This window comes from Felis catus, chromosome B1, assembly GCF_018350175.1.
Source record: "Felis catus isolate Fca126 chromosome B1, F.catus_Fca126_mat1.0, whole genome shotgun sequence".
NCBI lineage: Eukaryota > Metazoa > Chordata > Mammalia > Carnivora > Felidae > Felis > Felis catus.
This window is the reverse complement of record NC_058371.1, coordinates 199,377,283-199,392,350: the sequence shown is the minus strand read 5'-3', so window position 1 is coordinate 199,392,350 and position 15,068 is coordinate 199,377,283. Positions and strand designations below refer to the sequence as shown.

The window sequence follows — 15,068 nt, the reverse complement described above, 5'->3', positions numbered from 1 at the left end:
TAAACCCACATCCCTTACATGGCATCTGTCTAGCCTCCACCTCTATAGAGACTCTAATTAGAAGAGCAAAGTTCATTGCATGCAATGCTGAACTTTCTCGGAATCTTTTTGGTTTCCACCTCATACCCAAGCCACCGTTGTTACAAGTATGGAAACCAAGCTGTAACGTGAAGGACTTGGCCTAAAGTACTAAGAAAGTTGGGGCAAACTCACGAGTGAACCCCCCAGCACAGACATCAGATACTTGATGAATCACACGTGACTGAGACACCCCAGGTTCAAAAGAGTGTCTCCAGCTAAAGCATGACTGTAACTCTAGGGGGTGATTATTTAATTGCCTTAGGTGTCTGAATATTTCCAGAAGAAAGAGCAACTTTTGCTGTGTATTTAGTTAGACCAAGATGTGTTCGTTCTAAGCTGCATGTGAAATTACCTGACCCAATAATATTAGAAATAACACTTATTATTTTTAATTGTTTTTTTTACACTGATTCATTTTTGAGAGAGTGTGAGTGGGGGAGGGGCAGAGACAGAGAGAGACACAGAATCCGAAGCAGGGTTCAGGCTCTGAGCCATCAGCACAGAGTCCTACGCGGGGCTTGAACCCACGGACCGCGAGATCATGACCTGAGCTGAAGTCGGACATTTAACCGACTGAGCCACCCAGGTGCCCCGAAGTAACGCTTAGTCTTAAATGACCTTCTAATTTATGACATTCTAAAATGAGAATGCCCAGAGCTGGCTATGAGGTTGCTAAATCGATACCCCGCAAATGTGAATGCCGGCCATAAATTTATAGCACGTTGATAAAAACCCTTCGGAAACATAATTGACATTTCTGGAGTTCCAAAAAGTATTCAGTCCCTTTGATCCCATAATCTCTCCCCTTATGCTTTAAGAAATTCATTTAAAAGAAGGAAAAAATGTGCAAAATGTTCAAGAACTAGGTTATAAAGATGGAAAAATGCAAGTTGCCTCACTGTCTAACAAAAAGAAAATACGTAAGTAAATGATAATAGTTCCATTTGGTGGGATGTCACAGCCCGTTAAAATATCGATTTGAGGACACTGTTGTGATTTAAGCTTCTTTAAACACAAGGCTAGGAGAAAAAGCAGAAATCCTGGTCTCTGCGGCAGATACACTCCTATACAAAAACGTCTAGGTGTGGATAAGGAGAGTGAGGGGGGAAAAACAACTTCAATGCAATTTTTATATGAACTTGGAACGGGGGAGGATTTTGTTTCCATTCCCAGAATTTGTATTGTGACGTAACTGCCCAACAAATGCTTTTTGCAAAGATGATACGTGAGATGATTACTGTAAACAAGCAAGTACCGTCAGAATATACTGCTACTATCTTCCTATCAACGTCTGTACAAAGAGCCCCGTCGCAAAGCCTGATCTGAGTGCTGGACTCAGTCCGCGTGGCCGTATGTATGTGGGAGAGCCAAGTTTCCCCTGGGCCTCCAGGCGGCACAGGGAACGCGGTCAGGTGCCGGACTCTAGAAGTAAATAGCCCTGGGTGTGAGTCCCAGCTCCCCCCCCCGCACACAGGCCAGGGGATTTTCCTGAGGTCCTCACTTACCTCTCTAGTAAAATGCAGATTCTGAGACCTCCCGGGCCGAGTTGGTGAGGATTCTCAATTCGGTACAAAAAGTAGTCCGTGCAAGGCATTAGTAAGTCACAGTCGTTAATATTACCTAGATGCGAGTTAAACTTTTGCCATCAGAATGTAGTGAGCCGTGGGACAATTATGCAATGGCAAAGCTTCAGCCACAGGGTAGCATTAAATTACTTACAAACCAGACTTGCTTCGCCTGGGTAGGTGTTACTGTCGTCAACCACCCACCAGCTCTGGTTTGGGACAGCGTGCTCATTCACTGAACCATGTCGCTCACTCCCTGCTTAAAATTCTCCAGTGACTCCAGATGCCTAAATGATCAAGCCCGAGCCGATGGCCACTTGGCCCTTTAAAGCTGGTCCAGCACTCGGGGTTCATATCTCCTGTGCCTCCCAGCCTCACAGGCCACACTGCAGGAGTACTAGCCACGCCCCACAACCTCCCCATTGAGCCATGCTTACTCTTCACCTTCTGCCTTAGCACATCCTGTTCCAGCCTTCTAACACACTCTTCCCTGCTCCACCAACCCACCCTTACTGGTAACACCTACCATTTTCACAAGACTCAACAGGAGAAAGTCTTCTTTGCCTCTCCCCTTTGCCCCAGGGTTAAAGACTCTCTTCTAAGATACCATAGCTCTCTGAGCTCCCTGCATCGTCCTGGCCATTTATTTGCCCTAGAAGCTCCCAGAGGGTTAGGATTTTGCCTTCATTTTCTTCATATTCCTGGTGCCCATCATAGGGGTGGGTGCAGGAAAGATGGTCTGTAAATGCCTCCAGGATAATTTGACTCAAACGGTGGCAAATACCAGTGCTTTATTTGCACAGGAAAATAATTGAGGCATACCTTGGCAAAATCAAACAAGTTAATGTTTCATTGGGCTGGACAAGCCCTGAAACAGGCAGTCGACCTTGGGCCCAGTCTGCTTCTAGAACGAGGAATGACAACAGCAGGAAAATCAAAAGGCTGGCTACACCAGATAGAACTATTTTGCCAATCAATATTATACAGCACATCTTCTGGGATAAAGGACAGACACAGACGTCAACATAAGGGAGGCAAAAAAAAAAAAAAAAAAAAAGACAGAAACATGCTAAGAACCCGGCCTTACTTAAAGTACAAGCTTTGATCCAGGCCAGAACCACGAACCCCTATAATTGGAGCTGATGTGTTAAGTTTGCGCTTTCTTCTATGTAGGAAGTTCATGGCTTTCATGAAAGGCTCCTGGTACGGGCTCATTTGTTGTCCTTTCCAAACTTCATGTTCAAGTTCTAACCTCCAAGTGTGACTACCTTCGGAAACAGGACCTTTAAGGAGATAACTGAGGTTAAGTGAGGTCATAAAGGCGGAGCCCTGATCTGACAGGACTGCCGATCTTAAAAGAAGAGAAGGAGACACCAGAGATCTCTCTCTAGCTCCTCAAGCACACGGAGGAAAGGCCATGCGAGGCCACAGGGAGAAGGTAGCCATCTATCTGCAAGCCAGGGAGAGCTCTCACCAGAAACCAACCCTGACAGCACCTTGATCTTGGACTTCCGGCCCCTAGGACAGCGAGAAAACAAATTTCTGTTACTGAAGCCACCAGCACCAACAAATTCTGTTGTTTAAGCATCGGTGGTATTTTGTGATGGCAGCCTGGGCAGACGAATATAGATCCCTTCACCAAAACAGATGGGAGAGCTTTGACTTGTTGCAAATAGAAGGTTTCTGACGCCAGTCATGCTCTCCACCTGTCAATGAGTATATATCTTCCCAGATGCGAGCAGCCCCGAATATAATCTCGAAGGACAAAAGTGCTCCGAAAAGGGGACAGGCCTGTCCCACAGCCACCCCAAGCAGGCTGCCCCACAGCAGAGTACTCCTACAGTGTCAAAATCACTTTCAGTGTCAAGAATGCTTTGACTTCCATGGAGAAGTTCAGGGTCAGTGTGAACTTGGCTGGGGCGTAGGTTCAGCTGCATGGTGTCCAGACTCTTCCCGGGACACCCAAGGGCCTCCGCCACCTCCCTGCCTACCTCTCCTCTGTCCATGCCTGGCCTGCCTGTGCCCCAGACTACAGAACCGGGAAGGCCTCAGGTGTCCTTGGGTGCCCAAGTGCCTACACCAGCCCCACTCCCTGCCCTTATCACCACGGATGGTCATGGATCATTCAGTGCCGCTAGACTAGGAATTCCTTCAGAAAAGGACCAAACAGGCCTGACCTGCTTAACTCATGTTAACTGTCTTCACGTATCCTTTTGAGAGGGGCTATCTGGACCAGCATGTGACTACCACCCACATAGCCTTGGCCATTCTAGAAACCACGATCTATCTATGCACACAAGCCTATGCCTGGGTGTCCATGAGATCCACTTGTCTCCAGGGCAGACTATCCACCCCCCAAGCCAGCTCCGCTCCTTAGGAACCCGACCACATCCCTTTCTACAAGAGCAAAATGGAACAACAAAAGTACCTACCTCATACGGTTGCTGTGAACACTGTGAGAACCCACAGAAAAGCCTAGGGCAGTGCCTGGCACATAGTATGTGCTCTGTACATCCTAGCTCTTTTCTGGGGCATGGAGAAGCCTGGAGAAAACCATCACAGGGTTTTAAAGGCAGAGTTAACAGCTCACCAACCCTACTGTGCTGATTACATCTCTAAGACACTTTGCACACGGATGACCACTGGCTGAGCTTCAAACAATCCCCTATCCTACGGTGGTAGGTGGTAACATCACTCTCATCTCACAGGCGAGGAAACAAAGGTTTCAGAGAGGTTAAGCAACTTGCCCACGGCCACACAGCACTGGAAACAGGCGTTCTGCCGGCTCCAATCCGGAGCCCTCCGGCCCCGCGCCACAAGGAAGCCCAGCCCTGGAGTTGAGATAAGACTGGACAACCTCTACCAGCGCCCCCCCCACCCACACACACACACAACCCCGCCAGGGAGGCTGCCGCGAGCGAGACGCCTTCTATGGAATCACGGAGTTTAAGCAAGAAAAGTTTCCCTAGGCTGTCCTGGGTGAGGGAGGGAAGCAGCGTGGAACCTGCCCGCGCAGAGACCAAACGCGTCGTGGACACACACACACACACACACACCCAGGCCGCCTCCTTCTGCCTCAGGCTCTGATCGAGACCTGGGCTTGGGAAGCTGGAGCCGAGCACCCCCGGGACCCGCGTCCAGCTCCTCCTTCGGCTCCCCAAGCCCGGCTGCACACCCCGTCCGCGCGGGCCCCTGGGGAGGGGGGAGGGGAGGAGGGGGAGGCAGCGGCCCCCGGGACGAGCACACACCGCCCCCCAAAACCCCGCGCCGCTAAGGGGCACCGAGGGATGCGCCCCTCGCCTCTTACCTTCCTCATTCTCGTCGAACACGGGGGGCTTGTGGGAGTGGTTCCCGCCCATATTCCGCTGCGGCGCCGGCCGCTGCTACATGCCCGGCCGCGGGGAGCGGGCGGCGGGGAGCACAGGGCGCCGAGCGGGCGGCGGGGAGCGCGGAGCGGGGAGCGCGGAACCGGCCACGGGACGCGCTGCGAGCGCCCAGCCCAGGCTGCAGCCGCGCGCGCCAGCCGGAGGGAGGGGGGGGGGGGCGCCGAGCGCCGCGCAGGGGCGGGACCGCGCCCGCCGCGCCCCCTCCCCTGCGGGCGCCCCCTCCGCCCCCGCCCGGAAACCCGGAGCTCCCCGCGGCCGCCCCGCCGCCCAACCGCGCCCCTCGCCGGCTGCGGCGGGCGGGGGGACCGGGAGGCGGCGCGGCGGGCGGAGGGGGCGGGGCGGGCGGGGGGCGAGCGCAGCCCCCCGGGGGGGGGGCCGCCCAGAGGAAGGGGCGCGGCCGGCCGGGCGGAGGTGCGCAGCCGGGGGGCGGGGGATGCGGAGCGGAGTGCGGGGTGGGTCCGGCGGGGGAAATAATCGCGATCCCGGGGGAGGGGCGCTCCCGACGCGCCGTGGAGTGGTTTGTGAGCGCCTACTGTGTGCCGAGCCCAGCCCGAGCGCCTCGTAAACACCGCTCCACGTCACCTCTCAACACCCCAACGGTTAGAAAAATCGTTGCCGCCAGTTGTGGAGTCAGGTGGACTGAGGTTTGGAGGGAGAGGAGCTCTCGGTCCGTCCTGGACGCCCCACTGGGCTTTATTTTCCGTTCGAGCTGGCACACGGGCAGTGGGGGTGTCTGCCGGCTCTCCCCAACAGACGCCTTTCCTCTTTATGTGTTTCTGAGTATTTAAGGAACGGAAGTAAAGTCTAGGCCCGTTAGGGCCCCTTTCATTCTACATGGGGAAACTGAGGCCCCCACGGGGGCGTGGTTTGCCCCAAACCATTCTGCCTACGCGTGCCCGGGCTTGCACCTCGGGATTCCCTGGGACTGCGCGGCCTCGGAGTCTGATGAAAGGGCGGGTTCGCATCGGGGTGCGTGGGTCCCTGGCGGCGGGAGCTGGGGAGCCCAGATCGGGGAAGGAGACGAGCCTGGGACCAGGGTGCTAAGAGCTGGGTGCTCTGAGTGCACCCCGAGGCTCGTAGGGAGAGCGCAGACCCCCGGGGAGCCTTCCTGAGGGGCGAGCTGGTTACCCGCGCGTTGCAATCCAGCCCGCGCAGCCCGCCCAGCACGCCTGGCTTCGGGGGATCTTTGGCCACATCCTGCCATCTGCTGGCCGCCTTGAGTCACTGTCTGGGCCTTGGTAGGAAGAATGTGTTCTTTATGAGACTCCCCACCCAATCTTCTCTCCCCCGACCACCCCCATCTTTCGCGCTCTGTCTCTCTCTCTCTGGCAGGCGTTCTGGGGGCCAGGGGCTGTCTCCCTTCTAATACAGCGAAAAACTCCCCAGAGACAAGAGCCAAAAGCTGAAAAAATGGAGCCCGCCCCATCCAGCACGACCCGGCTAGATTTAAGATTGGCCCAAACTGCCAGGCCTTGGGGTCAGACAAGCCTCATTTTCGTCTTGGAGTCCTTATCTGTGAATTGGGGAGACTGATATTAACTCCCCAGGATTGCTGCCAGGATTATGTCAGAAACGATTTATAAAAGCAGGTAACGGTACCTGGTATGTAATAAATGACCGGTAAACATTTCTTGCCTTTGATTCTGCCAACAAGCACGGATTGGCCCGTCTAAACCAGGCACCAGACTGAATGCAGCATAAAGCGATACAGCCTCTATCTAGGTCAACAGGCTAGCGGAGGAAATGTTCACAGGCCTGGCTTCCGGGCCCTGTTCCGCTCAGGGTTTATCCCACTCTGCTACTCTCTGGGGAGTTAACTTGGGTAAATTATTTAGCCTCCTCTGGCTTCGGTTTGTTCATCTGTAAAATGGGTACTGACAATATTACCTCCCCCTTCTAGGGTTATTATGGGGAATAAATGAATTGATGTTGGTGCCTGAAACATAATAAGCACAAGAGGTGTTTACTATCTCCAATAATGGGCTATTGTGTAAATACTGACTACTCACAATTCTTCCTGCTCTTCCTGTCCTTTCCGTGGCTCACTGGGATAAGGAGGTGTTTCCTACTTCTCCCACACTGCTCATGTGGGGTTTGCCATAGGACTTGCTTTGGCCAATGGCATATGGGAGGAAGTGTCAGTGTGCCAGTTCTGAGAGAGTGAAGGCTTTAAGAGCTGGCCCATGTTTCAGCTCTCTCGTGCTGCTGCTATCCATCATGAGAAGAGCTGGTCCTGGGATCCTCTGTTCCCAGCATGAGAGACCCAAGGAACAGGCCTGAACCCCACACGTATCCCCAAAGCAGAGCGCAAGGCTCCTAAGAAAAATGTGTTTCTGTGAGCCACTGAGATTTGGGTGTGAGGGATGTTGGTGCCACAGCATTATCACAGAGAGAGCTGACTAATACATATACGAACGGTCCCACACGCAAAGGCTGCAACTAGGGTTTGTGTTGTGGTGGAAGGAAGCCCAGGAGGCTGTGGGAACACAGCAGGCACTGGTTCCAGCCCTGAGAACCAGGGAAGGCAGAAGGTCTCCCGGAGAGGAGTCAGGACATCATTCTTTCCCCTTTCCACCTCTGTCGAGTGGGCACTTTCTGAGCACCTCTTAAGGGCCGGGCCCTGGGATATGAGTCAGACAGGGGATCTGCTTTCCTGGAGCTGAAGTTTAGAAGTCTAGTGTGGGGCAAGGACAAGGGCAGAGTGGGTCACACTTTGATGGGGGGCAGTGCAGAGGCTATAGAACCATAGGCTGTGAGGCCACGAGGGAGGCAGCTGAAGCATACTCCAGGTCAAAGAGGGCATCCCAGAAGACATGGTGCACGAGCTGAGTCCGGAAGGCCACAGGGGAAGAAGAGAGGCGGCGTCTGCAGAGTCCCCGTGGCCGAGAGAGAAGGGCATCCTGCAGAAATTGCGAGCACGTCGCTGGAACACGGCCTCAGCATGCAGAATGGCCAGGATCACAACAACTGCACGTGTTGTATCGCTCTGAGCCTCCACTTTAAGGAGCCTCGGCCCTCCAGGCCAGCCCTTCCTGGTTCCTCTCCCCACTGGCGGGCAAGGTGCCAGGCCCTGTTACGTCAAGTTCTTCTGTGGATTGCCCCTTTCAGTCCTCGCCGCAAACCTGGCAGGTGGACGTTACCGTCATCCCTGTAACGGAAGGACAGAGAAGCTATGCCAAGGCCCACCGGTCGCAAAGCGGTGCCCCCAAGGTTTAAATCCATAAGTTAGACGTCACATCAAAACCGAGAGAAAGGACCTATGGAATAGTGGTTATTTCTGGAGTTGTACAGCACAGATTATTTTTTTTAACTTTATTTAGAGAGGGGGGTGGGGCCGAGAGAGAGGGAGAGAGAGAATCCCAAGCAGGCTCCACGCTGCCAGCACAGAGTGCAACGCAGGGCTCGAACCTCCGAACTGCGAGATCATGACCTGAGCCAAGATCAGGATTCGGATGCTTAACCGACTGAGCTACCCAGGCGCCCCTTTATTTTCTCTTTTAAGGGCTTTTGTATTACTATATAATTGCTATTATGAAGAAGTATTCTATAATCACACTGTTTTAATAAGCAGTAAAAAACAAAACAAAACAAAACAAAAACACTATTTTCATTTCGAAAACAGTCTTGCAAACGCTAACTCGCACCTGACTTTGCAAGGCGTGTTTCAGAGCCGATCTCGGCACTTAGTGTGTAACGTCAGGAGGCGCTACTGTCATCCCCGCTTTACAGAGGGACCAAAAAAGGGGGAGCTGGGAGGATCAGATGGCTTGTCCACAATGCCCCAGCTATTGCATTCACCCCCCACGGCTGCCGTGGCAAGTTACCACAATCTCGCTGGCTTCAGTCGGCAGAAATATGTTCTCTCACTGTTCTGGAGGCCAGAAATCCAAAATGAAGTTGTCAGCAGGATGGGATCCCTCTGGAGGCTTCGAGGGGGGCTTTGAGCCTCTGGCGGCCGCAGGCATTCTTGGCCTTGGGCCCGCAGCTCCCCACAGACAGTTGAGGGTGGAAGATTCCAGAAACCCTAGTCGGGACTCTTCCATTGCCGAAGGAACGGGTCACGTACGACTGACACGGTCTGGCTGAATTACTCTGGGGTGAGCACTTTTCTCGTCCCCCTCCCAGACAATGTCGAGTGCCGTCCAGTCCCCTCAAGAGAGGATGGCTGAACTCGGTTTCGGCTGTGTTCCAGAGGAAGCCAGCTCTGGGTATTGCCTCTGGCCTGGCTCACAGACTGATAAGGCTTCGTATGGTCTTCTGACTCCGTGCAAAAATAAATAAATGAAATAAAAGCCATCTGCTTCTCTGTGCCAAGCCTATCTGGCTCTCCCAGAAGGTCAGCTGTGAAAAGATCATGACGGTTACGGTCCCCGGGATGCTCCCGTGAACCTGACAAGGGGCTGAGCACACGAGTCTATGTTACCTCTCGAATCCCGACTATAAGCACAGAAATAAGAACTGGGATTCGTTTTCTGCCTTAAATTTTCATGAGTAGATTCCTGAGGCTGCTATTCGTCTCATTGAGAACATGATTAAGCATTCATAGTTGGATCCAGCGGCTGTAACCTTTAATTTTATGTAACACGATCGTGCTAGAGAGGCTAATGTGATTCCCCGGGGCGATGTGTTTTTTGCGCCAAGCCATTTTTTTTTAGAGTCTGCTAGATCAGATTTTGTTATCATTTCTGTTAAGCCTATTTTATTTAAAACTTGATTCTGGTTCATTTAGAGTAAATACCGTCTGCTTGCACTCTGTTTCAATATGTTCTGCTTGGCAGCATTGTAAATTATAAAGGAAAAAAGAATGATAAAGGCTGTTTTGTGGCACACCAAGATAAGGGATGGTTTGCACACCCCGTTCCGTTGTTGGGAACCATCTCACTCGGAGAGCAAATTATCCCTAATGATTTAAAAAAAAAAAAAATAGTAATTTCCAGAGTAACCTTTTTATCATTAAGAGTCTCGGTGTGTGTCTGTGTGCGCTTACACAATATAAGGGTCCGTAAATTGCTACTAATGTGGTTACGTTTGCAGTTCTTGGCATTGCAAAACTTCCCTGCAGGCATTTTCATACTTTGGAACGTGGCAGACCAGCAAGCCCGAGCTCCTCCTCCTCCTCCTCCTCCTCCTCCTCCTCCTCCTCCTCGCGTTAAAACAATTTGCATAGTAGCTCCATGGTGACCTCGAATTATGCATTTGCAGAGAGTTCTAGCTGTAACGTGAGCCAGGCTGAATCAGGAAGTCCCGTAGCTGCCAGATGCAGCATCCATGGAGTGCGTTTCTTTGTGTTCCCACGTGGGTTTATAGGGATTCGTAGAAGCTCAGGGGAGTCAACACGAACGCTCTGAAGCTGAAGTTGAACCTGTGTGTGTGCGGGCACACGTTTGAGTATTTTTATGGGGAGACAGTTAAAATCTTCTATAGTTACTCCAAAGGCTCCACGAATCCACCACTTCCGACCAAAGAAAAGGACTGAGAACCACTGATCTATCCGATAATCTCTATCAGGGAGAAAACATTCTTCTCCTAGAAAGCAGACGTCACATGCTGCAGGAGTCATAATAATGATTTACTAAAAGAGGTAAATCATGGAGGTGGAAAGTGTGTGGCATTCAAGGCAGGGAACAGGCCGCTACCTTATTGAGGGACCTCAGATAAGCTACTTCCCCTCCCGGGGCCTCAGTTTCCTTATGTGTAAACTGAAAGAATAAAGGAGTCGGGCTGTATGGCCAAGACTATGACTTGATCTTTGGCATCCATCTGTCCCTTCTTCTTAAAACTACAACACACATAGCCGGTGTTAGCTAAGCACGTGGCTACCAGGCAAGAGACTACATTTCCCAGCTTCCCCTGCAGGTAGGAATGGCCATGTGACTAGGGTCCAGCCAATAGGATGTGAGAAGCGATGTGCATAACCACTGCACCACCCCCCCCCCCTTGCCCTCTTGTAGGCTGTGTTGCAGACATGGTAGCCTGAGCCAACTTCAGCTTCAGGAGAGGACCACGCCCTAGGAAGTAAGAGAGCAAACAGGAGAAGCCTGGGTTTCTGGTAACCTCATGTAGCCAAATGCCCTGCTGGACTTGGATGGCCTGCCTACTTCTGGACAGTACACTATCATAGTTAAATTAATTGAAGGGTTTCTTTTGGTTCAGCTCATTACGTAACCAATATAGACGGGATGAATGCCAAGGTCATCGTTGTCATTATCATCATCCTCACATCCAGAACAAGCTAGTCACATAACAGGCATCCCACAAACGGAAAGATTCAATGAGCAAATGAACCGGGGAATGGGTTTAACGGGCATGTCAGAAACGCTACAGGATGATTCACGAACCGGATAGAATGTGGATGAGGTCATGTCTAAGTAGTCTTCCAATGCTAGAATTCTGTTACGTTGTTTCTCAGAACTGAGGATCACTCGAGAACACAGCAGTGACTGGCATTGTCTCCGATGAAGGATAGGGAGGGGAGGTTCTGAGAGAGACCAAAGGGACGTCACATACACTCTTCTCCCTCACTGTCTGTCCTGCGCCTTTTCAGTTATTCATTCGTTCACTCAACAAACACCTGTCAGGCACCGGCACGTACCAAAAGGGGCAAGTCCCCATACCAACCCTCACGAAATAAAAGCAGTGTTACTATGACTGAGTACAAGCTGAAACAGGCTGAAACGTGGAGACGTTTTTCAGCTCTGAGTTTTCAGAGCCTCCCCAGAGCTGGTCTCTAGAAAAGAACCGTCTTTATCGTCTCCCACTTTAACATGCCCAGAAGTTCCTGGTTCGCTTTAGGGAAGTTCGCCTCATTCTCAGAATCCTCAAAGTGTGCGGGTCTGGCTCCGCTCCCTCTCTCTGCACTGCTCACCTGTTAGCGGGGAGCCTGGGGTTCTGGCAGGGTCAGGGTTCCAGGCTGGAGTAAGACCCACCTCTAGCTGCTGGGCCACTCATTCATGGTTCCATCATTCAGCCTGAGCAAGTCATTTCCTTTCAGCTTGTTTGCCAAATGGGGATAACTTTTCCTATCTTATAACATCATTGTGAACTTCAAACCAAAACACCCAGGAGAGTCCTGCTACCTCCCAAGGCTCAAGACATACAAATGTTCCTGATTTGGTAAAACAAAAAAACAAAAAACAAAAAACAAAAAAACAAAAAAACAATGAGTATATCCAAGATGAGTAAAAGAGGTCAGCTGTTCTTGATACGACTATTTATGAATAGGCAATGAGAAATGGATTCAAAACAAAGGAGGTTTAGATTTCAAGTTTTGATGACATTTTGATGGGCTTGCCAGGAAAATGGTACAGGCTGAAATACTGATCAATATATTAGTGAAAGTATTTTGATAACACTTGGAAGATAATCTGGAAGCTCACTCAAATGCTTTCGGTTTCCCCATGATTCTAAAAAAAACATGCAAATACTCTGATATAACATGTAAAAAGCAAGTAGCCGTGGCTATTATGTGTGAGATAAGAGGGTGATACAAATATAGGAGCGCAATCCATGTCTCGTCTAAGAACATTACATATGGAAACAAAATGGCTTGCCACTTTTTACACCTTTGGGAACAGCCCTCCCTTTTAATTATAAAACACATTTGTCTGAAATAAAATATATATATATATTACTCTAGTCCGGCAGTTCTCAACAGAGGTGATCTCCCACCAGGGGACATTTGTCTCCATCTGGAGACATTTTTGATTGTCCTGAGTGGGGGGATGCAGTGCTACTGACTTCTAGTGGAGAGGGACCGGTGATGTTGGGCAACACCCTACAAGCGCAGGACAGCCCCCATCACTGGGTGACGCTGCTGTGTCCATCTCAACACCAATTTCATCACAATACATTCACATTCCTGCTAGGGATCTGTAGTGCGCAATTTAAAATGCCCCCCTTGGGGCGCCTGGGTGGCGCAGTCGGTTAAGCGTCCGACTTCAGCCAGGTCACGATCTCGCGGTCCGGGAGTTCGAGCCCCGCGTCAGGCTCTGGGCTGATGGCTCGGAGCCTGGAGCCTGTTTCCGATTCTGTGTCTCCCTCTCTCTCTGCCCCTCCCCCATTCATGCTCTGTCTCTCTCTGTCCCAAAAATAAATAAAAACGTTGAAAAAAAAATTTTTTTAATGCCCCCCTTGCCGTGGTATTGAATGTATAACCGTAAACCAGTATTTCCGTGACCGTCAACAGGAATTTTAGAAGCTTTCGCCTCAAAATGCCAGCTGCAAGCTTCAGTTCCTTCTGTCCTTGAATGAATTGGTGCCGGCAGAACCTGATCCTCCTTGTTCAAGGTCCACCTGATTGCTCATCAAGACGCATCACCATCTTCTAGTCTGGCCCAAACTTGGGGAGTTTATTTTCTGACTTCAGAGACACCTGGACCCAATTCACATAATCAGAGCCGTAAGGGGCCTGCTGTGTGGAGAAGAAGCAGGGTGTTCAGGATGATTCTTACCAGCGTGAGTTGTGGGGGTTATGGCATTTCTTTTTCAGCCAGTATTCATGGGACACCTACACCTTCCAAGCGCTATGCTAAGTGCTGGGCATTCGGTGAGGAATAAAACACACACGGTCCCTTGGCTTCTTGCACCTAGCTGCTTCCAGGTGGCTTTAGCATGCGTTATATTGTAATTACACAAACCTTTGAGATAGGCAGGGAGGGTATTTGTCACAGGTGACAAAGTTACACTTGCAGACAAGCACACTATCAGGATTCTTTGTCACAAAGAACAGAGCGAACCCAAGGTCCCATAAGCATAAAAGGAAAGTATTGAAGGATAGTCATTAGCTTACGTAACTGCTGGGATGCCGAGAGAATTGACCAGGGCACCAAGCAGCCAGGAGCCATGATTGTCACACGCCATTGAACAGGCTACAAACACGAGCCCATTGCGTCCAGGCTCTGGCATTGGAGACGCTGAATAGAAGGTACAACTACTGCCGCCATTTTCTTTCTTCTGAAGTCAACTCTCCTTTGGTTGGTCCTGATTGGTGGGATCTGGTCACATGCCTCCATCCTAGCTGCAAGGGGAGCTGGGAAATGGAATTCTGATTCTCTGCTGGAGACATAAGCAGGATTCATAAAGGGGAAGTTTCCTGCCCCCATTCAAAAGGTCCTGGGCAGCTACCGCTATGACATATGTCGAGTTGCAGGCACATCCACAACGCAGAGCCCCAAATCCTGTGATGATCAAGGCACGGGCCATTAGGGGTTAAGTAGGTAGATGGTTGCGGCAGTGGCCTCCAATTTGTTCATGCTTTTCTGCATTTCCCACCCACACCGACCAAGAATTCCATAGCTAGCAAAATTATCCCTCAAAAGCGAAGGAAGTAGACTTTCTCCGATGAACAAAAACTGAGGGAATTCATCACCAGCAGACCTGCCCTACACAATATGTTAAAAGAAGATCTTCACGGAGAAGGAAAATATTATAGGTCAGAAACCCAGTTCTACATAAAGAAATGAAGAAGGGGCGCCTGGGTGACCCAGTCAGTTGAGCGTCCGACTTCAGCTCAGGTCACGATCTCGCGGTTCATGAGTTCAAGCCCTGGGCTGGGCTCTGTGCTGACAGCTCAGAGCCTGGAGCCTGCTTCCGACTCTGTGCCTCCCTCTCTCTCTCTCTCTCTGCCCCACCGCTGCTTGTGCTCTGTCTTCCTCTGTCTCTCAAAAGTGAATAAACATAATTTTTTTTTTAAAAAAAGAAAGAAATGAAGAAGATTGAAGAAGGAACGAATGATAAAAAAAAAACCCACAAAATCTTTTACTTTCCTTATTCTTCATTGATCTGAAAAGGCACTGTTTGTTGAAAGAAGTAATTAGAACAATGTATAGGCTGATGGCCGCCTGAGAATAATGGAATGGATGATGTATCACAGGTGTGGGAGGGGAAGGAGCCAGGGTCCGGGGGTGCTTTTAGCCCAAGTGCACAAACCCAGTAAATGGCTGCACAGAGTTCAAACCCTGACCACTTTGATCCCAGTTCTATGCCTTTTTCTCTCCATGTGAACCTCGGCTAAGCCTCCAAGACTATTTGGGAACGA

The 15,068-nt window shown here is 50.7% G+C and overlaps 1 protein-coding gene and 1 long non-coding RNA gene across 8 annotated transcripts in view; both read right to left on the bottom strand.

The window, feature by feature from the left end:
* STK32B (serine/threonine kinase 32B) overlaps positions 1-5,139 on the bottom strand; it is a 391,794-nt gene extending 386,655 nt beyond the window's left edge. The window contains exon 1 of one of the 6 annotated variants that reach the window (XM_023253316.2): positions 4,954-5,139. In XM_023253316.2, coding sequence (XP_023109084.1) covers positions 4,954-5,005 — 52 coding nt within the window. In that variant the 5' untranslated portion in view covers positions 5,006-5,139. Of the gene's footprint in view, positions 1-1,586; positions 2,036-4,953 lie in introns of those variants that run through there. The other 5 variants (XM_019829756.3, XM_019829759.3, XM_045056598.1 and 2 more) reach the window with 5 other exon arrangements.
* A 7,997-nt stretch (positions 5,140-13,136) lies between these two features.
* Positions 13,137-14,133, bottom strand: LOC123385122. 2 transcript variants are annotated; one of them, XR_006597252.1, is made up of 2 exons: positions 13,821-14,133; positions 13,137-13,442 (listed from the first exon to the last, which is right to left on the bottom strand). It is a non-coding gene; the product is annotated as an uncharacterized LOC123385122 (long non-coding RNA). The 2 variants fall into 2 exon arrangements; XR_006597253.1 differs by having other exon boundaries at positions 13,137-13,439.
* Positions 14,134-15,068: the final 935 nt, after the last annotated feature.